The sequence below is a fragment of the Bombus vancouverensis genome, chromosome 12, assembly GCF_051014615.1.
Source record: "Bombus vancouverensis nearcticus chromosome 12, iyBomVanc1_principal, whole genome shotgun sequence".
In the NCBI taxonomy this organism is placed as follows: Eukaryota; Metazoa; Arthropoda; class Insecta; order Hymenoptera; family Apidae; genus Bombus; species Bombus vancouverensis.
Window position 1 is genome coordinate 5,029,410 of NC_134922.1, and position 24,824 is coordinate 5,054,233.

Sequence of the window (24,824 nt, forward strand, 5' to 3'; positions counted from 1 at the left end):
CTTTTATCTCACTTTTCTTTTCTGTCACTTTCCAATTCTTTATTCTGCTTTCTTCTATTCTTCAATTTCATCTTTTCAATTTCTACCCTCTACTTTCCTATATTTAAACCTTTCTCTATCAAATTTTCACCTTTTCAAGCTTTCCCTTTCTTCCACTTCTCTCTTCTTTCATTTACTTTTATCTACATTTCTCTGTATTCTATCTGTCTGAGAAACTACAGTGAACTTCGTGCTTAAGCTTACACATAGCTGAATTTCACAAGTTGAAAGAATAATCTAAGTATTTTACAAAAGCATGACAAAAGAAAAATGAACGCGTAAAAGCGAAAGTGCACAGGCCGTGTCACTTTCGACCAGGAAATTGCGTTTCCTCTTGTCTTCTCTCACTTCTAGTCTAGTCTTCCCACCTATCGTTACCTGGATCTATCATAAAGTAAAAAAAGCTATATACGAGAGAACAGTGCGTAATTCTCCTAATGCTGTGATTCTCAAGTGCTATAGTTGTTTATGCGAAATCCAAGCTATGTAATATACACGTTACCAATGTTGTACTTTCCACTCTGCTACATCTTTTCGCTCTATATTTTGCGATTAAAACAGCCAATTATGTCCCGTTTCAGGGTAAAGCTACTTTTAGCCTCTCTTGTAAAGTATAACAGTTGCTTAGTCGACTTTAATCACCTGCATCTAGTATCCTTTCAGATATGTTATCTGAAGAGAAAGAAATGTACATTTTATTAAGATTCTTAAATGTAGATTGGAAAAGTGAATCGGTGATTAAGCAACTGTTATTCACTATGTTTCAACTATCTGTTTACAATAAACGATCGGTCTCTATATTTCTGCCTTTCTTTTTATACTCTACTGTACCTATTCTCTTCACCTGTCTTCGCAACTTTATCTTTCTATCTCTTATTCTGTCCTATTTCTTCCATTTAAATGTAAATATGAAAATTAGCGTTTCTTTTAAAAAGTCTGTATTTCCTCGTATTTCTTTGATTTGTCTACTCCATCTTCATTTGCTATCACAGCAGTTATGTTGGCGAGAAGTTTCTAATTTTTCATTCGAGTCTCAGAAGCAAAATCGGGTTTTCTTAACGAGAGAAAAACGTTGAACGTGGAAAAAGCGCGCGCGTAGCTGCGAAACAGTGCACTTTATGTTTCTTCTGTTTTATTCAGTTCTAATCTCTGTAAAGTTTACAATACTAACACACGTAAAAATAACAGACAACATTTGACGAAACTTTTTATAAAACATTTACAAAAGATCACTTCCTTCCTTAGAGAATAAAAAATCCTATTTTTGTTGGATCAAATGTTGAGTTCCACCTTTTCGCCTAAAATCCCTTTGTAATTCTCAAGCACAGGATTGACTTCTTCTTCTAAAAATTCGATAACCTGTTGAGGTGCTCTACCAATGAACGTACGCGGATCCAAAAGATTATCCAATTGATTAAGGATCGGGGCAAAATATGGATCTTTCTTGATCCTGTCCACTAGATCGTTGTTTTTGCCGTGTTGCTTCACCTGTGCACCAGCTTCTTGAGACAGCACTCTTATTTTCTCGTGGCAAACCTGTCACGGAAAAGAAATATTAATTTATTGGATTAAAGAAAATGTTTTTAAAAAAATATTCTTTTTTTCTTGTGGGTTCTTGTTTTAGAACTCTACTAAAGTCAGATTTCCTAAGCGTAGAAAGGTAAATGTTTTCATATAAAATACAATTTTGTTTCTGTTATGAGTGTACAATAACATAAATCTTACTTGTCTATCGCCTCCTGCTTTTACCATAGCCATTATTATATTTTCCGCAGTCATAAAAGGCAATTCTTGTGCGATATGGCTGGCGATAACTTTGGGGTAAACGATCATGCCTTCCGTAATATTTTGAAGAGTCATTAGGAGCACATCCGCTGACAAGAACGCCTCGGACAAAGTAATTCTTCGATTAGCAGAATCATCGAGCGTTCTTTCCATCCATTGATTGGCTGCTGTTTGTAGAGCATTATTGGCCAAAGTCATCAAGTGTCTTGCTATACTACAACACCTCTCTGAACGCATTGGGTTTCTTTTGTATGGCATTGCACTTGATCCAATTTGAGTGCTCTCGAACGGTTCCTCGACTTCTTTCATGTTCGCCAGTAATCGAATATCACTACAGATCTGTGGAACAGAAACTAATAAAGCAAATCTTCAAAGGAAGTCTTGCATTATGTTTTTATTTTATTACTATTTTCCTATTTGCTTCATTCAATAATTTCATTTGGATTTTTACCAAATAAATAATGGACAGCTTATTTCTTTTTTTAGAGAAGGTAGTTTATTGACCTTGTGGACAGTAGAACCTAAAGAACTTAGAGCATTTAAGCATTCCACGTCGACTTTTCTGCTGTATGTTTGTCCTGTTACAAGATAGTGTTTATCGAAACCAGCCATTTTAGTTACCAGTTGATCTAACTGCTTAACTTTCTTATCATCACCTGTGGAAACGAACCAAAGACGAAAGTGGAATATTTTTAAATATATATTATATTATATAATAATTATAGTTTTTACAATTATTTAAGATACACACTCACCATTAAATAATTGAAGGAACGAAGCTTGAGTGCCAGTTGTACCTTTCACTCCGCGAAACTTCAAATCGTCTCTAGCTCGGCAAAGAGTTCTCTCATCCATCAGAAGATCATGAAGCCACAGCGTAGCTCGTTTACCAACGGTCGTAAGTTGTGCTGGTTGAAGATGAGTGAATCCCAAAGTCGGCAAATCCCGATGTTCCATGGCGAACTTCGCGAGACGGGACAAAACGTTCGCCAATTTCGGCAGAAGAATGTTGAAACCTTGACGAATAATTATTAAATCCTTCGAAAATCAATACAACTACCATGAATAGGGTATTTCACATGCATGATGCGTATTCATTACAGGAAATGATATTAATATTACCGTGTTGTCACCGACGTAGCAACTAGTTGCACCTAAATGGATTATTGGAGCAGCTTTTGGACATTGGTTTCCAAAAATGTGAACGTGAGCCATTACATCGTGCCTGGTGGCTTTCTCTTCCTCTGCAGCAGCTTTAAAATCTATATCGTTCACGTGAGCCTCCATTTCCGCGATTTGCTCCGGGGTGATAGCTAAGCCCAGCATCTAAAATAAATATTGGACATTAGAAATATTTAATAATATTATTCGTAAAAGGCTCAACGAAAGACTAGTCACTAATTTCTTTTTAGAAAGTACATTCGCATAATGATTTACATATTTTACGGTATATCTTTACACTGTTTCTTCAGGTAAAATTGAATTTTTAAAACCAAGTTCTATTCAAGTCAATTTTGTAATTGTGTGCAGTGGAGGACTTTTAAGATAATTAGGTCAATGGCATTTAAAAAAAATGGTCAGGGATAAGAATATAATAACGTTTCATGATAATTTTATTGAATTAATCGTATGAAAACAAGCATTAAGAAAATAAAATAACAATGAACGTTATATTTCGAGGTATATTATCGTTCGTTTTCTACTGGTCTTATCCCTCTGTCGACGTACGCTGTATCATCTGATTAGATAAAGAGGGCTTGGTACCGCGTCGAAAACAACCAGCACGCTTTTATTTCAATTAGTTCACCTGTCCCAAGCGTGAAGAGTTCATATAGAAAAAGTAATCATGGTGTCTTTAGAAACTATTGCGGGTATAGCGATAAAAGTGCTTAAACTGGTGAGGAGAACTCTTTTATCGTTCTCTTTATTATCTAATTATATTTTATTATATGCATATTTATATCAAGGTGAAGCGTGCCGAGTCAATAATTCGGAAACATAAAACGGGTAGTGAAACTGTGATTCTAAAAATGAAGTTGTGTGACGAATAATTAAGATGATATACCGATCAAAATTTTGTGATTTTTTATTCATTCTTTCGCGCGTGCACAAAATTGAAATTCTCCATTTGGTTTACAATTTATTAAAGTTACGACAAAATATGGACAGTATAATACACTTTCGATATAACTTTTAGGACAAAATTACGTCAATTGGATGAAACGTTCTCGTTTCGTGCAGCAATGGAAATATTTTTCACCTAAAGGTGCCTTGCAACAATAGTACTATTGCAAAATCACGATTAATGGATGTCGCATTGTCATTGTAGAGTTGATTCTTATTTATGAAAAAATTGCGGCAATTTCACAGATGTTTAAGTCATATCAATCGCGTGTCGAATCTGATTAATAATGCCTGGTCCAACAATTAATGTTAGGTTCCTACGTTGATAAATCATTGTAACTAGACTCATTCAAGAAACATTTGTACATAATTGTATGATTCATTTCAGTTATCGATGTACGATAAGGATATTTGTAAAGCGATACCATATTACGGTATCGTGGCATCAGAGTACTATTCTTTTACTAGAGTTAATTCCTTATGAGCAGCTAATAAAAAGAGACTAAAATATCGAAGAAGTAAGAAATTCTGTTATTTTTATATACGAGGACATTACAATTTTCAAATATGTATCACGTTCTATTAAACAGATCTTCACGAATTGTAATTTATTGTTGCAAGTCAAATCGATCTTAGATATAAAACTATTTTATTTGTTAAGGTATATATGTCTTGTTTAGGCTGTTGATTGTCCTTTCAGGTTATTAATCTTATAATCCTGATCCTGTATCGAACAGGATACCAAGGGGAATTCCTGGGTGTTGGAGGAACATGGAACTTGAACGAAGACAAAAATCCGGACGCAGAAATCGTTGCGTCTGGAGTTTTAGTGGGATTTTTCATATACACCAGCGTTGTTCTAATTACTTATTGCTTTGGCAACTCGTCTCACAAAAAGACACTTGTTGTAAGATCATTTTCGCTCCGATTACAACTTTATACTTAGGTTATTTATTTTAGAACAAAAATCTATTAGACGCGGGATCTATAAATAATTCAGATTAAGATCTATAAATAATAATTATCGGAAGATATGAAATTGTTTGACATTAATGAAAAATATTGACTTTTAGGAAATTATAATGAACTTCGTTGGAACCTTCATGTTCATCGCTGTAGGTGGCACAGCACTCCATTATTGGCACGGATATCAATCAGAAAATAAATTCGATACGATTGTCCAGGAACGACAGGTAATCTTTAATAATCTAATTACTAACTATTAATTAAACAACGATGAATTTTATAAAACATCTCTGTCTTCATCGATTCTTTATTGTAATTTTACACAATAGATATTATTTATTTTATCTAAGTGTTTCAATGTACCTTGTCATTGTATTGACACAGAATAAAAATTTTTTTAGGTCGGCCTAGCTGTTGGATCGTTGTGCGTTATCGAGGGTGCAGCGTATCTCGTCGATCTAATATTAAGCGTTCTACATTTTGCAAAAAGCCACGATGAATATTTAGAATAAAGTCACGTTTCACGTAACATATAGAATAGTAATCTCGCCACATTTTTTTCCAAACGATGTCATAACAGAAAGATAAACAAATCCTCCGACGTTTGAAATAAAAGTTCAGTATATGTCTGTCATCTGCATAATGTCAAAATAATTTATCTAAGAAAGGAAGAGGATTAAAGTTAAAGTAAATCGTTAAATTAAAAATTAGATTACATTTTTTATAATTACAATTATAATTACAACTTTGTACTTGAATTATCGACAAGATGTACTACTGCATATACAATCTATATGATACCTGTCTATATTATAGATAGTAAAATGTAGAAAACAGTCTTTAATTTTTATATAATGTTGCTACAATCTTGTCAGTAATTTCGTTTCATCATTTATACGACAATTTAATATATCTATTTTAACGAATTTTCCAAATCAGTTGTTTCAAATCTTTTCTCGAAAATATACGTATATTCTTTACAAATTTAAGAAAAGAATTCTATCCAACGAAAGAGATTAAAAGAACAACTTTCGAAAGTTCTACAATATACGTCCACGGTTTGATAATATGAATAAAGTAACTTATCCGGAGAAAAATTATTCGCAGACAATTCAGTACATATCTCGATATTAAGATCGATTACTTTCATCGAATTTTAAAGCGTCCAATGATTAGTTTATTCTATGATAATTAATAAACATGCCTCTTACTCAAGTACCTAGACTTTTCAAAGACTTCAGTTTTCTTTTGAAAGTACACGAAATGGTAATACTACTTTTTATCGAAGAAATTGCGAATACAAATCGAAATCGAAACTACATTTTCTTGGCCGTTTAGATCATAGCTGGTGTTTGCATCCACGAGCTGTTAAACCGCAAGGAATTCACGACACCAAGATGGTTATGGGTCATTTACTGCATCGACGCGTCCACGTACTTTATCATCTATTTTTCCATCGCAATGACTCACGTTTTTGAAAAACCTCGCAGATTACCAGTTAGTTGCACATGAGCTTTCTTAACAACGTAAACTTTCCTAATAACGTAATTGAATTACGGAAATGTGAGGAAGTAAAATATTTAGAATTCTAAGTAATAAGCTCAAGATGTAATTAGACACAGAATCCGATATTAGACGTGAATTTATTTCTCAACGAATATATAACGTCTCGCGTGATCTTTTCTCGTTTATCTTTTCCTATATTTATTTATAGGAATTCACCTTTTTTTCGCTCGGAGCGATATTCCATTTCATAGGTGGCACAGCAGCTCTGGTGAGGTCAAATCACGAAAATTACACGAGGACCGACATTCCACAAAACGAATTAAAAATTGGCTTGCTGTTAATGGGTATATATTCTTTTCGCAATTTTCCTTACCACTGTAAGGAAAATCTGTAGAATTTCGTACTTTTCAGGTAATTTCATCATACTATTTTGCGAAACCGCTTATATAGGCTATACAGAATATAAAAAAATGAAACAATCTCCTGGAAATGGTTCTTCTAGGAATGTTGAAACGTAGAACGACAGTTAACGAATAAATATTTTCTATCAACACATAAATTATGTTTCATTCAAAATGAATAAATTTAAACTTAAAATATGTTCGTCAGTCACATGCTTCGATTTGCATCGCGCGATTCGGTCGAAAAAGAAAGGTCGATTGTTCGAGCGCTGAAACTTCCGGCACGTTCGATGAGAACATATTTTGAAACAAAATATCGTCGTAAATTTATTATCGATCGGAAGTTTCTGTAAATATCATGATTTCGATAGAAGAATAATTCTCGAGAAAAATGGGCAACGTACCGGTGCATATTAACAACTTCACAATAAACGCATTGGTTCTCGAAAAGAAGTTGCTGATTTGGAGAACATTGGCCATGGTACGATTTTAAATACAAATTTTACAATGTTTGGTTAAAATGAAAATACAATGAAAATTCGAAGGCTCGTTTCTATCAGTAAAAGCCTTTTACTTTTATAGTCTGCCTGCATAATAGGTACCGTAGTGTACTTGCGACCATTGGAGCCATATCTCGAGGTTCCAATTTTCGGGGTTTTAGTACCTACCTTTATTACAGGCTACATGTTCGTGCATTCGTCAGATATCATACTTCTGGTGATGGACAAAGACTATATATATCTCGTGAGTAAGTGAAAGGCGAAGTATAATCCATTAACTGGTCGAAGACGAGAGTAAAAGTTTGTATAAAAATGTACAACTGTTTAGGAAACGTGGCTCACTGTAATTGGCGCAATCGGAAGTCTAATTTGTGGCATTTACCAGTTTTACAAGTGGGTCGATTGGATGATCAATCCTTCCCCGAATCCTGACGGAGACTACGAGTACGTTTGAGTTCACTTTCTATGGAAATTCGTAAGATTAAAAGCATGAACCCACTTGATTCGAATGAGAGATGTTTGAATTTCTCTCTAAGTTTCGAAACTGAAGGGTTTGGGACTGTCAAATAAAATTCGAATTATTTCAGTATCCCCGAATTAGTGCTGGCTTTAGCTCTCATTTTCCATTTTATCTGTTTATGTGCCGTGATCGTTCACCGTGTTCTTGAAATATATCCAATTCGTGTGAATCGCAGAGAGCCATAACGTCTTAAAAGAACCCAAATTGCAAGTAATATAAAATTTGTCTCCGTGTTGCGTGCAAATAACGTATAAGATAGTAAAATAGTCTTCCAAGAAACAATGAAGAACTTCTCCTACAGCGAATATCAAGAATATTTAAAAACAATGAATGGGTGGCGGGAATAATGAGTCACAAATGAAGACATCGCGGACTTGTGTATAATGTCACGAATATGTAGCATGCCGAGTGAAGTCGAAGAAGGGTTGCAACAGAGAACATGATATGCATCAATTAGTCTACTTGACCCGGTAATCATCGTGAATGACCGGTACAATCGTACACCCACGGTCCGGATACATAATCGCGTTAATTAGCAATGCTTCTGGTAATTTAACTTCTCAAAGCGAAACCCGAGTGATGTTAGAAAATGCGAAACTAAATTGAAATTAAAAAGAAGAAAAAAATTAGAGAAAACCATAACGAAGGATTGAAATAAAATATAGAAAGAATAGACAAAAACACGAAAAAATCAATGTAACAAATTTTTCCTCAATAAAATTAATATCTAAAAATTCTTCCGTCAAATTCTTCAGGAACAAAGGCAGTGAAGCGTGAAATTTGAAATTCTAATCGTCTAACATATAGACAGGATGAAGTAGTATTAACGTTTCGGTAATGTGATTTGCCAAAGCGGAAATCGTAGCGCATAGTTGAAGATCGATAGGAAGATCGCATAATGATTGATGAAGACCAGGCCGCACCTACTGACCTAGTGAACACGTGATCTTCTATCGAGCACGTTTGTGAATGCACACCCTGATATATAATGATGTTCACACCTGCATGAATGATTGTATTTAGATACGTTACGTACATGCGCGTAGTATAGTTTTTCTGTAATAGGAGTAACTACGCATTAAGACTATTACGCAATTAGAAAATAATCTACCGTTGATATAAGTTGGGTCGTACACGATGCTTTAATACTCTTTTTTCTTCGTTATTACATTACGGTCAATTAAAATCAAATTTTCTACGCTTTCTCCGCTTAACATTGTTCATTGCGAAAGTTAGTTTGCTTTGTTTCTTAAATTAATCGATATTAGATTTAATCGATATTAATTGTACAGGCTTGAGCTTAGTGTGTTTGTTTGACTGGAACTTATTTCAGGTAGTTTTCTTCTTGTTTAAGTATATTCCTACCACTGGGTTGGAAATTATAGGTCGATATCGGATATAAGAAGACAGTTGACGATAACGTTCCATATTTAGTGTACACATAGATTTAGCGATTCCTTTCTGTTTGTTTTAATATTCGTATTGCACATTTATTGTGTCATGGTCGAAAAAGTTATAACTTTCCATAAGTACGTAGTGCTTTTTATCGGGCATCGTGTTACGAAGAAAAATCTTAATTCTCTCTGAAACTTTGAATTATTACAAGCTACTTTACTTTGCTTGTTAAGAATATATTACTGCATGGACGCAGTAAGTAATATGATATTCTGTCTTTTTACTTCGTCTCTCCCAACATGAATCTACTTTTCTCAGTTTTATTTCTATAGATATTAAATATTCAATAACAACCTATAATCATACTTAGATATAGTCTTAAAAATTTATTGTAAAAGAAACTGCCGGGGAGAAAAAGCAATTCAAATAAACAAGAAATACAGTATTACATCGCTTTAACAAGAGCACAGACGTTTGTTAAATATATTTAAGAAAATGTGTTGCGTAGGAAATGCGATACACCGCATGAAATCAAGGAAAAAGGAGCAGTATAGAAATTATTTCACAACATTACTCAAGAGTAATACGATTCAAGAGGCCGGTGTACGAACCGATTTCAGATCGGTTCAGGAAGGAAATATTCGCCGTGGCCCTTTTATTCTGGCGCTCTCGACCCGATCCTGCTTTCGTTTATACGTGTTTAAACGTGACGTGGAAATGGCCAAAGCTCGATGGTTTTTGTGCACGTGTACACATCCGCAATACGTTCACGCAAATTATACATCGTGAGTCACGTGAAGTCCAGCATGCACCGATGCATACCTTTCGATGTATCAACAACACGTGTTCGTGAATTAAATGCCGCAGTTACTTCGCCCTTCGTCACAGGCTCCGATTACCGGAGTCTTTTTCCAAATCATAACTTGGGCGTCTAGCAGTCGAGGCATTATTTAACTACGTGGCAACATGATCGACAAGAGAAGTTTACAGATACAGTGGAACCTCGATTATCCTCGAATAATACGGAAAGGTCTATTAGCGTTCGTAAATCATATAATAAAATCATAGAAAGCATTTTGATAATGTTATGCTACGTGCATTTAGGTTTATTTCATTGCTTTCAAAGAAAGGTTTGTAGAAAACACTGTAGATGTCAGAAAACCAATTTTTCAGGGGGAAGAGAAAGAGTATTACGTTGTAATGTAGTCCATATTCATGAAAAAAGAAAAGTGTATCTGTAGAGAACCATGTATGTGGCAACTTTTATTTGTAAACAAAAGCCGAGAAACAATTAGCTGACGTTTATTGCTATATTTTATCTTGCTGTTTTTCTCTAGAGGCGACGTTAGAAGTAACAGTGATACCATCTTCTAGCGTTACTAATAACTATTTAGAATAGGAAATTGCACTTAAATTCTAGACTACAGTATTTTGATTAGTATGATAAAACATTTTCCAATGAGACAACAACGTTTCTCAATGTGGACACTTGCAGTATTTTCTACAACCATTCTTCGTTTATTTAATCGTAAATTTGTTGTGTGTTTGATTAACTGCTTTCACGATATCTGACTATTCGCACGTTCATACTCTCTGTCAAAATTTCGAAAAAATGAAGTTACGGCAAAGTTCAAACTACTTTGGATAATACAGAACTTCGGTTAAGCGGGACTCGGATAAGCGAGACTCCACTATATGTACAATCATGGAGAAAGGAGTTGTTGGTTTTTATTCAGAAATAATTTTATTCCGACTTTGTAAGGGTTTAGATTGATTTTTCACGATTTGTGAATCTTCAAACATAATAATTAGTAATGAGGTGCGATTACTAAATTTTACTATGCAAGCACAAAATGCAAGGAAGTCCTAATATCTGATCTACTGTACACTGTAATTTTATGGGACATTGGGAATTCAATAAAATAATTTAAGTTTGCAATTGCAAAGATCTGAAATTCTATTTCTAAAGAAATAAAGAAGAAGAGAAGTCCTAAGTTTCTGTCGATGTTTTTAAATTCGTATCTTACTATAATACTGATATTTACAACGATTACAATACGCCGACACAACGCCTGTCTTCCCAGTATTGACCACATAATGACACTGACTGCGACGATCATTCGAGGAACGCATCTAATTGTTAGCAGACGTATGTCGCAGACATTCTCTAATTTCTCAAACATACCGTGAAATAAGATAAATACATCAACTAAATCATCATCATAAGACGAATTTCGTTCAAATCGTTCTTCGTCTCGAGCAATTTAACCGAGAAGAAGAAGCCTCGCCCACAAACCCAATTATTCTGCCCTCTACGATAAAATATCCCACCCAAAGCTACTTAACAAAAGCAATGACTAACAACTGCTCAGCATTAAAAGTAACGGTACCATTCTTTCCATAAAGAATTTCCACGGCCAAGAAATAGTAGAACAAACAAGAAATCCACGGTAATTGTTACGTAATTCTAGTTTCTTCGCGGTACCTTCCTCGCCGGAAGTAGAAGTAATAAAAGGAGAGAAAGAAAGAAGTTCTTCGTGACAATCAATTTGATGCATCCATTCTGACGGAAATGCGTCAATTAAACGAATTAGAAAGTACACGAGGATCGTTTTCGTGAAATTACACGGCAATGACACGTACAGGAGCAAACGAATGCGACACGGTCATACGGTGAACCTGGTTAACAGAGTCGGCAGATCGCCTGCGCAACTTGCACGTACGACGCGTAGCCTCGCAGTGTGTCACGCTTGACGTTCCAGTTTAAGTTTGTCCGCCACACAGCGTGCAACTGCATGTTTCTCCGACAATACCACACTATATCGCACGATTAGCGTGGCTGGACTTCTAACAACACGCGTCCACTGCATCGATCGTAACCAATCTCCAGGATCTTCCCGGTTGGGTTAGCCTTGGAATTGTGATTCACTCGAGCGATTTAACTGTGAAGGATTTTGTGATTAAAATTACAAAATATTTGCGTAGAGAAGAAAGTGCGACTGAAGATAGTGCGCGGTGCGGTGGATTCTTCGACTGGAAGAAATTTTGTGGATATTAGTTCACGTGGGTGGAAGTGTCCACGAGGAACACGTTGAAAAAGGTATGTATCTATTGTTTGGATATTTATACGGTGCTTTTCAGGAATTTTTAAAACTTGTTTTTTCATTAAACTCTTCGGTTAATTTTCTCAACGATACTTTACAAATAAGTCGTAGTGAAATAAACATTTCTGTAGATTGGTATAGAGTACTCTATCATTGAGTCATGTGTCTGTCTATGGTTGTGTAATACGTATGAGTCAAGAATGTTAAGAACGCTAATTCTGTGTAAGGATATCAATTCAGGTATAATGAGAGAGATAAACTATTTGCGACGTTCCGCGCGATTTCAAGATGCAATAATATAGTAAACGATTTAAGCTGAAATATCCAACGTCGTCAAGTATCTTGGGAAATCTTTCAGAAATTTTCGAAGTGGAGTAATAATGGAGAATAAACAGAGTATGAATTGAAGTGTACGTGAAAGCAGAAATCATGAAATCTTTATTCAACATGCAAGCTACCTCATGTGTCTGAAACCGCTTTTCGCGTCCATTGGTCTCTAATTCATGTACACGTTCTCCTCAGTAATTCAGATGCTTATCGTGCTATTTGCTATTGCCAAGGTTTGATGTGCTTGAGGGGTGGAAAGAATTGATCGTGAACGAAGGATAAACCCAAAATCTTCCAAACTGGGTGACGGCAGAGGAAAACCCCGTAGAGTCAGAATGGCAGATGATAATCAGCAGGAGAGCCAGCATGTTCATAAGGAGCTGAAAGTGGCGAAGCTTATGCCTCTTGCGATGAAGCTCTTGGAAATTGTAAGTACTTATTTAATCATGACAAAATGACGAATAATTCAGTGAACAAATTTTAGTAATTAATTCGTGTTCTTCTTCGAATGAACGAATATTTGTACTTTATGGTTAATAACAATCCAGTTACAAATATTTTTCGATGCGTTGGCATTTGAAATTTGCATTTGACAGGTTTTAGCTGTGTTCGCTATCGGATTAGTCGTCGATCCGTTAAATTCGTTCCAGAAGATCATGATTAGAATGCATTTCAAGCTTGACGATGCCGCGATGATTTACATCACTATTGCTGGCTACCTGATAATCAACACGCTTTTCATCATTTGTCAACTATTGGGAGATCGAATACCGAAAAGAACCGTAAGTTCTATTCACTTAAAATCGTCAGTATAGTTTAGAAAACGTAACAATAAGCGTGCGTTTCAAAGATAGAAATTCATAAAATAATTCGTACGATGGAATAATCTTTGATTTAATGTAAGGAATAAAATATGTAGACATTCCTGTCGTAAATTATTTAAAAACCGATAGCTTCAATTAATTTAACGCGAGATTCTGCGAACCAGAAAACAGATTACGTGACAGGTCTAGCGATAATAAATGGGCGAAGCGTCGCAATCAAGGGATCGCGTGACGATCACCAAAGGACGAATAGTATCACGTCAGTTTCATTTCCCATGTTTAGTATTTTCGACATAAATCTGTCAACAAGGTCGGAGTTTCCGTCGTTTTATTGGTCTCCAGTTAGAACCCTACCCATTTGCTAAATCATCATGCAGAAACTGCATATTTAATAACTAACAAACGTCCTTCGTGTCTCCAGAAAACTCTTCGTCCTCGTTTGTAAAATTATTCGCACGTTTTAGTGTAAATCGACAGTCATAATCACGACTGTAATTTATGAATGAGAAATCTATTTTAACAAATTGTATGTTGAGACAATTTTTTAAACAGTACAACAGCTTATTTTTAGAAGTATCGCGTTCATGATTATTATTTGTGAATACATTAAAAACTTTCTCCCATCAAAAAGGACAAGATATTTGTACTATTTTCAGGACGAGATTGTTAAGTATTCAACGTAAGGTAACCAAGATTCGCTTATTTTTCATAGCTCATAAATGACAATGAGACAGCAAGTGGCCTCTAATATCTGTATCGATCTATCTTCGATATTATCTGTAAATTGTAATTTTCTGGGGCACTGGAAATCCATCCAAGAGACCCAAAGCTAATTTAATTTTAATACTTAGGTTATTACAATCTACGACTGTTTCTTTCGTACTAGTCTGTCAAGTATTAAAAATATATCACGATACCAAGCTTCGACTATTTCCGAGCTGACTAAACTGTTCGAAACCATGCACGTGTTCCGTTCTAGTTTGATTAAAATTCATAACTTATCAACGTCCAAGTCCCCGTACTGTTTATCGATCACCTACTTTACAACGTCTATGTTCACGAAACGATCGGAACTTACAGTATCTAGGACTGGTCGCTTCGAGAAATACGATAATTAGTGTCGTTCGTGTCTCACAACTGTGATAACACGTAGAATAATTGCGAGGTTCGGCGCAAAAGTGAACGACTGCGTGACCTCCTTTGAACGATACAAGGAATTTTAGAAATAGCATAATTCGTTCCAAGTTTCGAACGTGTGCTCGGCGTAATCCACAGAAAATTCTATTTCTAGGCAATTTATTCGTAAACTGAAAATTTTTCTCTAAATATCCTATTACATGACAGGACGCGTTTCTTACATGGCAAGACCAATGAAACACTTAAGAAATAACTGAAATTAATGTTTCAGAAATCTACGAGTTTGTCATGCTAACTTTTTTCTTCAAATTACTCTTTGAATATTTAAAAAGACACTATGTTTGAAGTTACGAACTGCGCACGTTCTCTATGTTTATGATTATTATCCTTGAAAAATGGAAGTAAAAGTAGATCGTCGATCTCGATACATTTTTGAGTAACATCGATCTGCTCTGATTGCAGTTGATATTGTTCTCTTCAGTCGGTGGGCTCCTGCACATCGTCGCTGGAAGCATAATTGTCTATAATTGGACAAAGATTCTCGGCCCTTACTACAGCAACAACGAATTGTATCCCAGCAAACAGTACATGGATATGTTCATATCAGGCGCAGTGTTCACATTTATCAATGCTGCGGTTTTCTTCTTGGAAGTATTCTTCATCATTTACTCGTCAAAAAGCATCGAATAAGAAGGAAAGATACGGCGTAACGGTCTTTAGATTAGGAGAACGAGTATGAAACATTCGTGAGAATTATACTTACAAATGCCTGCTTGATGTAACTAGGAGAATAGGTTGTCAATAAGTCAGTAAAAATATGAATATTTAATGTTATGTAAATTTTGAAAAAAATGTCGTTTCTATGGAGAAAAAAGAGATAGCTGATGTTAAATATGTCACGTATTTTATAAAATGGCTTATCACAAGAGGTGATGAAAGAAAAGAAACAGAAGAATCGAAAAGAGATGGTTTCCCACCGAATGTGTTCTACATCATATACCGAAAAATGAAAAATGTAAAAATAATGTACACTGATATAGGCCCAAAAATAATTCACGAGCCAAATATTCAAAGATTAGTTGTAAGTTCTGATTCCGTCCAATCGTCTTAACGACGATCTAGTTAGGTGTTACTTGATTATACGCGTAGGTTAGAAAAGTAGATATTTATAGGAAATGTACAAATCAAATGATGCAGTGAATTGTATACTGTAGAAAATAGTTTTAACTGATAGATCAGAATAATATTTTGGATTAATAGTTTCATAGAGTTCTTAGCTTTAGTCTTTCCTTTTAGCAACGTAGCAAATTTAGCAATTAACAAAGATTAATCTCCAAAGATTTTCTACATATATGGTATATTTTATGATATATACGGTATATTTTTCATATTTTTAAGAAATCATAAAGATCCATTAAACAATATATATATATATACATACACATATATTGAATATTATTTATAATCGAAAGTTTGGATAACTAGAGTAGTGTTCTTATACGTACGTATAGTATAATATATGTATAATAATATAATCTGTAATCTCTGTTTCTTACTTGTTGATATCATACATTTTATATATGCTACAAATCTCAGAATTGCCATGAATATTTTTAGATAATTAGTGACAAAAATTATACTTTTTATATTAATAATTGTAACTATGATAAGACCAAAAATTATAATTCGTCTTTATATACATTTATCAATTTATAAATCTATTATATAGATTTGACAAAAATTGATGTGTCTTTATCAAAATACATTCCGTCCAATTTTAATACTAATCGACATCTTGTAATACAAGATGTTCACGAATTAATATTTCATATCGATAATCCTTTGTTATATAATTTTATAAGCCAAATGTAAAACTTATTATAAAAGAGAACGAAAGTATATAAAAAGATGTATTATAATGTACGCCATATAATACATGTACAAAATAAGCGTTGGAAGAATAACGTGTTTTATTCTTCAATTTTCAGTTCCAAGTCCCATATCCATTGCTTTAATAATAGCGGATTGTAATTCATTACACGACACGTTTTAATCAACATTACTAACAACAATCTCTCTGTTGCCTAATTGACACGACGAGATGACCACACTCTCTTGAATATCGTCGTAGAAGAAAATTTGCAAATCTATCGATACGCGACGTTTCGATATAACATAACATATATCATAACAATAAACAAAATGTAAAAAGCGATGATAGAGGTTCGCCCGATGACAGGAAGCTGATATAAAACTTCCTAAAGTCAATTGATCATGGAGCATGAAGGTTTAAATTATCTTCCAACCATCCTCCTTCTACGAGTTTTATTTCTCCTTGCAACACGAAATCTTTTTTCCAGACTCAAATAATTTGTATAAAAGTGTATATTCCTCAGAGAGCAAGTCAAATTCTAAATTGGAAACGAAGAAATTAAACAGAATCAGCGCGTGCGTTCGATTAGTAATAAGACCTCTCAGAATATTCCAATTCGTGAGTATTAATTACAAACATGATATTGCGATACACTACTCTAGCTGATATTACACTCGAGGATATTCCATCGAAATTAATTGAATGAAAGTGGTAATTAAACGAGACTTTTTGATTAATTAGCTAGTGGTACTACTGATCTTTGTACTTATCATTTACACGATATCACTGGGTGATTCTACTTTACCATCTATAACGTGTATTTTACTGATCGTGCTTGCTGGAGTGTACGTTTTCGTCTTGTCGATCGATCTAATTAGTCAGTTCATCGGAGGAGAATTGAACACGATGCCGGTAATCACTTGTATGAAGAAAGTTTCCACGAAAAATTAACATTAATTTTTACATCGTATCTATCATAATAAAGATATAAATTAATGTCAAAGAGAAGCATAAAACATTTTTATTGCAGATGTTTCTTTTTTCCTTATTGGGCACGATATTCTTCGCAATCGCTGGAATCCTTCTATTATTAAGTTACTCTTCACCATGGTACATAATAACAATGGCGTGTCTTTCTCTTTTCGCGTTTATCCTCTTCATAATCGAAGTCTCATTGGTACTCGCGTAAGTCCCAAGTCGAATAAAATTTTCCAATTCCGATTTTCCTATCAGTGAACTATGTGTTCCGTGTCAGATTTTGGAAACGTACCTGCAATCTCTGTCGGCAGTGCTGTTACGCGAAGCCGACTGAAGTATTGTTTCAGAAGGAAACCTGCGGCCCCTTGTCCGCCGAAGTGAGTTGAAACATTGAACATAAAACTTTATAGAAGGATAGAAAAGTAGAAAGATAGAAACTTTGCTTCTGCTGATTTCAGAGTTCAAGCAAGAACGATGCATTCCTAGATAAAATCTATTTAAATAAGATCTAATAAATAGTCATCTAAGACGAATTTTACAAATTATCTACCGGTTGATAGGTCAATTTCATAATAGTATTATAATATTAATAGTAAGTAATCTATGTTCCTGGAGTGTAACGTTTCTTTTAAGGTATCTCTCTACAATCTAGACGGTCAAACATGACCTGATGACCAGCGTCAGCAGCATCAAAGTACCTTTCGGTGAGGAAGACGTAGTCGCTGATCACAGTCACAGAAAGGTTTCATTTGGACGTCGACGGCAATACGTCGATTGTCCAACAAGTGCACGGAGCTTGTGCTACGTAGAAGTTGCTGATGTTCAAACGGATCATCAGCAAACATTGAGCAGACAGTGCCAAGTAATGATACAAATGCGCGCTATAGAGCGCAGTAATTAAACTATAAAGATATTTTCTCGATGTAAATTTAAGTACAATAACATTTTCTTTAAACATATTTATCCCTTAATCTTGTTCGCAATTAGTTATTGTTACGTCAAACTCGATTACTTTGCTAATTACGAAGATTTAATCAGACTCAGCGAGAAGTAAAAGAGATGCCTGTGCAAACTGTGAGCAGATGCGAGCTATGCAATCGCGCTATACAATTTTTCGCAAGCTCTTCAGCTGTGATGCAGCCTACGATTCAACAAGCTCCTTGCGTACCTTGTCCTGCATTTTTACAACTTCTTAGAGGATCAACGTGTTGTACAAGGTTGATATCATTATGCTGCATTTATAAATGATTGGCACAATTGACGTTACTTCGATGAACGAATGAAATATATTTTAATCATTTTTATCGTGATTAGTTGTAGGTGTGTCACAGGTATAATTCAAGTATCGCAGCAAAGTCAACAGCAGCAAACGCAGCGGGTAGAGCAATCGAAGCAAGATAAGGAAACAGTAAAGGAACAAACGGACAGAGTGCAAACGGTGGAGAAGAAATCCTACGATATGTTGACGAGTGAGAAAGCTCGCCTAAATCAGGTTGCGAGTACAGGAGTTAATTTGACAGCAAACGCGTGATTTTTCTTAGTTCTAACAGTATAATCATCTTCCAATATTATAAAACGTTTTAAATTATGGTAAATATACGGATAAAACGTAGAAAAGTGATTATTTCTTCGGTAAACGAGAACAAACGAGAACAACGCAACGTTCTATTGTGCCACAGAAAATGTTTCGGCTATATATTGGATGTAGAAAAAATTTCACGTATTTCCTTTTAGTTTTATACTCCTTTCTTATCTTCCTTACATCGGCGTATCTATAGTGCTGCTATTTAATTTCTTAAATTAATCACTAGACATTACCTTTTTCGAAGGCACCCAACACGAAGCGCAAGATCCGAATTTAAGAGGAGTCTCGGAAACGAAAATCACAAAATTCACTCTCGGTTCTTACTGCGTGACGCCGAAAACTCACATATCGTGCCAAACTGCCTCGAAAGCGACGTAAGCATATTTTATGTACATAGCTTTGCCATGAGAGAAACATAAACTTCTTTTATCTTGAATTATTATTTCATCGACTTAGTATATGTATGTGTTAACAGGAAGAAAGGTGAATCAGAAGAAGTGAAGAAGGTAAGGGTAAATGCAGCGAAAAAGGAGAAGGAGGCGAAGAAAAATAAAAATGAGAAAGATGAGAAGAAGAAAGTGAAACCAACGAGTAGAGCGAACAAGTCGAAATCTCCACAGAAGACAAAGTTAAATAAAGATGTGGAACCTTCTGCGGACAAACCAGAGAAATCTTTCAAGGAAACAGATTCCATATCTAAAAACCCAACGGTATCCCCCACGTTAGAAACGTCAGATTCTGTTTTGGAAGCTACAGACAGCCGATTGGAAAATATCCATAAGTTGAATCCTGTAGAATCGAAGGTGTTAATTCCCCCACCATGCCAGGTAGCAGAAATGATAAATTGTACACAAGAAATCGAGAATCAATCGAGAACGAAACCAGAGAATCCATCGATATTTGAAGGTAATAAAGAAGACGATAAACAACGGAAAATTGATGCTGATCAGAAAGATGAAAAGAAGAGTACTCTTACTGAAGATTCGATCAACATGGACGAAGCGTTAAACTATACACTATGTCTGAATTTGAAAGAAAATGTAAAAAAGCCTAAAGTTTCTAATGATCGATTGAAGAATGATAAATCAACTGTAGAACAGGTATTGGAAACTGATTCGGAATCTCAATCTCAAGCGGAAACACAGACGTAAGAAATACTTCCATTTGGATTAAATAATAATATTGTTAGGTACTTCGTTTCCTTTTTTTGTTTAGATAATAGGTTTCTACTTGGAAAGAATGTGATAAGGAATGAAATTCTCTGAAATGCGAATAACAAGTAGAAGAGAAAAGGATGGTTTTGAATTTTATTCTGCATTTTAGATACGAATAAGTTATTTTTATTTTTTTATCTTTGCATTAAGGAATTATTCTATCGTAGACCTTTCAAAAAATTAATTTCATCTTGTGTTTCAAACATGAATAAATATACGAGTCAAGAGTGGACGTAGTAGCTCTTCTGCAGATTCTGTTTAACAAAAATACCAAAAAGACGCATCTTACAATAGCATATAAATAAGCTTTACAAAATACTACCTTAATCCCAATTTTATCAGCACAGTGCAGGGAAATGCTATCAATCTGACTTTAAAGTGAAACGCGTTGTAAAATGCAACTGTGACCTGCATATTTCCTATCTTGTTTAACCGTAATACACAGCTGATAATACACCGGAAATTGTTTGCATTTATTGCTTTAAACCTACTTCTGCCGCATAGTTCCATAAATAATCTTTCTACATACCTTTATTCCCTAGTACTCATACAGAAATGACCAATTCAGCTACCAGAACGAAAAGAATGTATGGGTTCCGAAAAAACAACAAAGTTGAACCTACTAAACTGTCGTAAGAAAATAATATATCATTTTAAATTCGCTTCTAAAGTAGATACACGATTTTTCTCTAAAAACCATGAATATACTTTTATTCGCATTTCAAACAATATTTTCAGATACACTGAGGTCGATATCCAAACTCCTGATTATAGTGGGAGTTCTAATCCCAGGAAGATAGAGACAGCAGAGGTAATCGTACGACAAATTAATTAAGAAAAATTCTAGAATAATTTTATTTACTAAAAATACATAATACAACTTTACAAATAATAACGCAACTTTATAAAATATTTTGTAGGGACTTATCGAAGAGAAACAGACCAATCCTGAACGAAAAGCTATAAATATTTGTCCAGTTTGCGACAGGACACAGGTTAATTCTTGAGACTTTAACATTAAATATATATGTATTTAATGACATGTTTTATTTTATTATTTGAGTTAACGTTTTCCCAGGTACCTGTATCGCCTAGTTCCTTACATTATACTGCTTATAGAGACAAGCAAGGACGATTCTACTGTGAATATTGCGCGACTCCAAATACGATAAAGGTAAAAATCAGAGGAATATTTTACATATTATGCATAGATAGCATAATATCAATAATATATACAATATATATAAAAATATTGTTTACAATATCTTAGGGATTATGTAAAGGTGAGCAAAAACGTTTAAAATGCACTGGATGTGGCGAGTATCTACATACGAAGAGCAGTCAGGTAAGAAGTTCAGTTTTGTTGCATGGAACTTATTTAGTAATTTACGTTACGCTTATTTTCATTTTCAGAGCACTCGAAATAAATCCGACAATTGTCCACAATGTGCTTCAATACCAAGCCCTGCACAATCAAGTGTGCCAGCATAATTTTTTCAAAAAAAAAAAAAAAAGAGAAAAACAGATAAAATGTGTTCTTAGATGATTAAGGAAAAATATTCATGTACATAAATGAAGATTGTATGTCGAACGAATTAGTAGGAAACAGCAAACAACGTAGACATAAATAAGTTCACTCATTGAAATTTGTCTATATATTGTAAATAATCATTTTATGATTCCTAAACTAGCAGGGCGTGAACATTCTTAAACTTGTCAACAACTAAAAAGTTATTAGCTTATATATAATATTCCAAAACATTATTTATTTCATTAAAAAAGTGTGAGATTGTTGATTACAAGAAAAAAGGTTTTTTTAACAATGTTATACGGTCAGCGACGATTGTAAAATATTATAATGTATCATAAAACAGCATCGTATCTATCTTAACATCATTTCTAGTGTTTAGAATAAATTGTAATTTTCGCTTGGAAATTATGCTTTTCTTTGAACATTCATTGTACAATTGCATCGCAACGACATAAAGCACTTAGTTATATAAACGGGATACAATAAGCAATTATACAGAGATCGTTTAATCTCACATGAAGATCAAGATACAAAGAATCGAAGATAGAAAGAGTTTAACAATTTGTTGAGCTTTGAAAAAAAGGAGCATCACTACAAGTACGATTAGAAAATAAAATTATATAAAGGTTGATGTAGATTCTGAGAATTACAATAATAAGAAATAACGATTGCCATTAGTATAGATTATTCTTTGGTATAAAACGCGTTTTACTTCACATTATTAGTATAATAGTAAATCTTGAAGTGATAATTAATCATTAGGAATTTCGGCTTATATAAATTACGAAATTTTCCATACTCCATGTTCTATATTTAAGATATAAGTTTAAAAATGAATAAGTATATATACTTAACAAACAAAACTGTGTCACACGATTCAGGACATAGATTATAAAAAAAGGCGAATCACCAAACCTTCTTTCAAATACTGATTAGCAAAACCTTTCAATTCGGCCATAACACACGTATTATAATGTCATATAACAATCTCGAATGTTAAAAATTTTGATCACAAATTTTTCCTCTTACAAATCTCTATTTACGAAGATTAGACGATTCTGTTTACGAAGACACAAATGAATCTATGAAACTCAAGATACTTTTATGAAATATTAGCATGAATTCAACTTATCTGTGTTTTCTTAACTTTATATTACAACATAACGGCACCCAACGAAGCAAAGACTACAAAATTATATAACTTCCTGATATGATACTCGATGATCCTTATAGTTAATCTCTTGGCAAGATAAATCCTCAAAGTCTTCGAAAATGCTCTACAAACTGTGGTTTATCTTTTGCAAACATCGCGCCTTTCGGATATATGGCAGGATTCGCAGCGTTTATTGGATTTTTATGTACGAATCTCCCATTAAACTTTGATATAGGATTCAAAAAAGATTCGTAATTATACTGCTGCGAATTGCTGATCATCTAATTATTGTTCGAATACTTGCAATCGTTTACAATTTTGTTAGATACCCCTGAAATGTTTACAGATTCACGACGGTACACTTCCATAGGCAGAAGTTCAGGAGAGAACCAATTAAAATTCTGATTGATCATCATAGGTTTCACATCACTCAATGGAAATTGTTGTGAAAAATGTTCACGATTTGGTTCCTGACGAAATGCAGTTAACTCTTGGACATTTTGTAAATCGGATAACACATTTTGACTTGGAAATTGATTGTAGGTTGTTCCATTAATTTGTTCTGCGGTATTAATCGCAAAATTTTGATAGCAATTATTGTACTGGTGACCATTTGCAAGTTGACGATTAGATTCGTTCAAAGGGCGAGAATGCAAACAATTATTCGATACGTGGCGAACATTAGTTTCTACAGGAATGTGTTCGCTTTTATAAATACTTCTATGCTCTTGTCTGACACATTTTTTACTATCACTTTTGTTTGAAATGTTTAAGGCTTTAGAGAAATCTTTCACGAAACTATCCGTCGAATTCCAGTTATTAACAGACTGGAAATCGTTCGAAGATAGCGTTGGTAAATTAAAACTACCGTTACCGTGAAACTGACAATGACAAAAACACTCTAATCTATAATTGTTAATTAGATCAGAAGGAATATTCTTTAGATTTTTGGAAAAATCTTGAATACTACCTAAAGCATCGTTTGAACATCTTTGCAACTCGTTCCATTTAGGATTCTTCAAGCGTTTTCCTTTGTTTAAATACGTTAAATATGTACTAATCGCAGGAAGAACTGCTTTCGAGTGATCCGGTTGAGCGCAATTCTGCTTGGAATGTTCGTGCGGTAAAGAATGATCTAAACTGTTTCTCAGATTTCCATTGATGTCACACACTCCATTTGATGCGTACTTTTTCCTTGCAAGTTCCACCAATGAACAACAATTGTAACAAACTAAACTTTTTGATCGACATTTTTCAAGTTTGCATTGACTTATTGGATTATCGTGACTTTTCAACGAATTGGACGACGCAGCTTTTATGGGTCTGCCTTTGTGAACTGACGTATCGATTGATTTTTGCATTCGTTGATTGTTTATTATGTTAGATCGTTTATTGACGGCCTTCTGTTTCGCACGAACCGCGATCTTTTTAGTTTTAACTGGTTCGATAAACGTTTCTGTTATTACTATATTGCCTTCTTCGTCACATGTTCCACTTTCTTCATACTATAGTTTGTTAATAATTCAAAGACTTATTTTAAACGAGAAATCTAGAATTTCCGATAATTGAAGTTTAACAAAGAGACGTCCTGTGTTTGCAAAATCACAATTTGATCAAGTTAGCATATTTGTGAAACGCACGATGAACTATCGATAACCTTTGAAAAGATATATTTTCGAAACTGTAACTTCCAATTGTAAACATGGTGTTAGCACCATGACCATAACAAGAACATAGCAGAGAATAGAAAAATAATGAGTTATCTAAATTGATACCAGAAAATAGCTAAACAATGCTGTGATATAAATATTATTATGAATAATATTTCTGATTACACGAAAATCATTTACGAATAGTTAACT

The 24,824-nt window shown here is 34.2% G+C and overlaps 5 protein-coding genes across 8 annotated transcripts in view; 3 read left to right on the plus strand and 2 right to left on the minus strand.

Moving 5' to 3' along the window:
* Adsl (adenylosuccinate lyase) overlaps nucleotides 1–24,824 on the minus strand; it is a 25,353-nt gene continuing 529 nt past the window's right edge. The window contains exons 2-6 of the mRNA XM_033341883.2: nucleotides 2,947–3,150; nucleotides 2,580–2,862; nucleotides 2,329–2,480; nucleotides 1,765–2,163; nucleotides 1–1,575 (exon numbers count right to left, since the gene is read on the minus strand). Of these exons, the coding sequence (XP_033197774.1) occupies nucleotides 1,312–1,575; nucleotides 1,765–2,163; nucleotides 2,329–2,480; nucleotides 2,580–2,862; nucleotides 2,947–3,150 (1,302 nt within the window). The 3' untranslated portion in view covers nucleotides 1–1,311. The remainder of the gene's footprint in view (nucleotides 1,576–1,764; nucleotides 2,164–2,328; nucleotides 2,481–2,579; nucleotides 2,863–2,946; nucleotides 3,151–24,824) is intronic.
* Ssk (smooth septate junction protein snakeskin) lies at nucleotides 3,569–5,840 on the plus strand. Its single transcript, XM_033341890.2, has 4 exons — nucleotides 3,569–3,721; nucleotides 4,649–4,855; nucleotides 5,022–5,141; nucleotides 5,316–5,840. Exons 1-4 carry the CDS (start codon nucleotides 3,671–3,673, stop codon nucleotides 5,424–5,426), a joined length of 489 nt encoding a protein of 162 aa, XP_033197781.1. The 5' UTR covers nucleotides 3,569–3,670; the 3' UTR covers nucleotides 5,427–5,840.
* On the plus strand, nucleotides 11,916–16,592 carry LOC117160847 (uncharacterized). Of its 2 annotated transcripts, none has more exons than XM_033341887.2 (4): nucleotides 11,916–12,336; nucleotides 12,863–13,095; nucleotides 13,264–13,449; nucleotides 15,091–16,592. In XM_033341887.2, exons 2-4 carry the CDS (start codon nucleotides 13,003–13,005, stop codon nucleotides 15,316–15,318), a joined length of 507 nt encoding a protein of 168 aa, XP_033197778.1. In that variant the 5' UTR covers nucleotides 11,916–12,336; nucleotides 12,863–13,002; the 3' UTR covers nucleotides 15,319–16,592. The 2 variants fall into 2 exon arrangements, with proteins under 2 accessions (XP_033197778.1, XP_033197780.1); XM_033341889.2 differs by having other exon boundaries at nucleotides 11,918–12,336; nucleotides 12,901–13,095.
* Nucleotides 18,129–22,214, plus strand: LOC117160850 (uncharacterized). Of its 3 annotated transcripts, XM_033341893.2 has the most exons (11): nucleotides 18,135–18,341; nucleotides 18,518–18,696; nucleotides 18,794–18,948; nucleotides 19,309–19,438; nucleotides 19,540–20,211; nucleotides 20,821–20,910; nucleotides 21,017–21,089; nucleotides 21,199–21,273; nucleotides 21,357–21,452; nucleotides 21,549–21,623; nucleotides 21,692–22,214. In XM_033341893.2, the coding sequence occupies exons 1-11, from the start codon at nucleotides 18,150–18,152 to the stop codon at nucleotides 21,767–21,769; spliced, it is 1,815 nt and encodes a 604-aa protein (XP_033197784.1). In that variant the 5' UTR covers nucleotides 18,135–18,149; the 3' UTR covers nucleotides 21,770–22,214. The 3 variants fall into 3 exon arrangements, with proteins under 3 accessions (XP_076479586.1, XP_076479585.1, XP_033197784.1); XM_076623470.1 differs by having other exon boundaries at nucleotides 18,130–18,341; nucleotides 21,549–22,214; XM_076623471.1 differs by lacking the exon at nucleotides 20,821–20,910 and having other exon boundaries at nucleotides 18,129–18,341; nucleotides 21,549–22,214.
* LOC117160843 (uncharacterized) overlaps nucleotides 21,110–24,824 on the minus strand; it is a 7,514-nt gene continuing 3,799 nt past the window's right edge. Inside the window, exon 5 of the mRNA XM_033341882.2 lies at nucleotides 21,110–24,467. Coding sequence (XP_033197773.2) covers nucleotides 23,244–24,467 — 1,224 coding nt within the window. The 3' untranslated portion in view covers nucleotides 21,110–23,243. The remainder of the gene's footprint in view (nucleotides 24,468–24,824) is intronic.

Bases quoted from the DNA above. Each gene is read 5' to 3' on its own strand.
- Ssk (XM_033341890.2), top strand. From the start codon at position 3,671: ATGGTGTCTTTAGAAACTATTGCGGGTATAGCGATAAAAGTGCTTAAA. The intron at 3,722-4,648 runs GTGAGGAGAACT...TTGTCCTTTCAG, and splicing joins CGATAAAAGTGCTTAAACTG to GTTATTAATCTTATAATCCT. The intron at 4,856-5,021 runs GTAAGATCATTT...ATTGACTTTTAG, and splicing joins CTCACAAAAAGACACTTGTT to GAAATTATAATGAACTTCGT.
- LOC117160847 (XM_033341887.2), top strand. From the start codon at position 13,003: ATGGCAGATGATAATCAGCAGGAGAGCCAGCATGTTCATAAGGAGCTG. The intron at 13,096-13,263 runs GTAAGTACTTAT...TGCATTTGACAG, and splicing joins CGATGAAGCTCTTGGAAATT to GTTTTAGCTGTGTTCGCTAT. The intron at 13,450-15,090 runs GTAAGTTCTATT...CTCTGATTGCAG, and splicing joins ATCGAATACCGAAAAGAACC to TTGATATTGTTCTCTTCAGT.
- LOC117160850 (XM_076623470.1), top strand. From the start codon at position 18,150: ATGACCAGCGTCAGCAGCATCAAAGTACCTTTCGGTGAGGAAGACGTA. The intron at 18,342-18,517 runs GTAATGATACAA...AGATTTAATCAG, and splicing joins CATTGAGCAGACAGTGCCAA to ACTCAGCGAGAAGTAAAAGA. The intron at 20,911-21,016 runs GTAAGAAAATAA...CAATATTTTCAG, and splicing joins GTTGAACCTACTAAACTGTC to ATACACTGAGGTCGATATCC.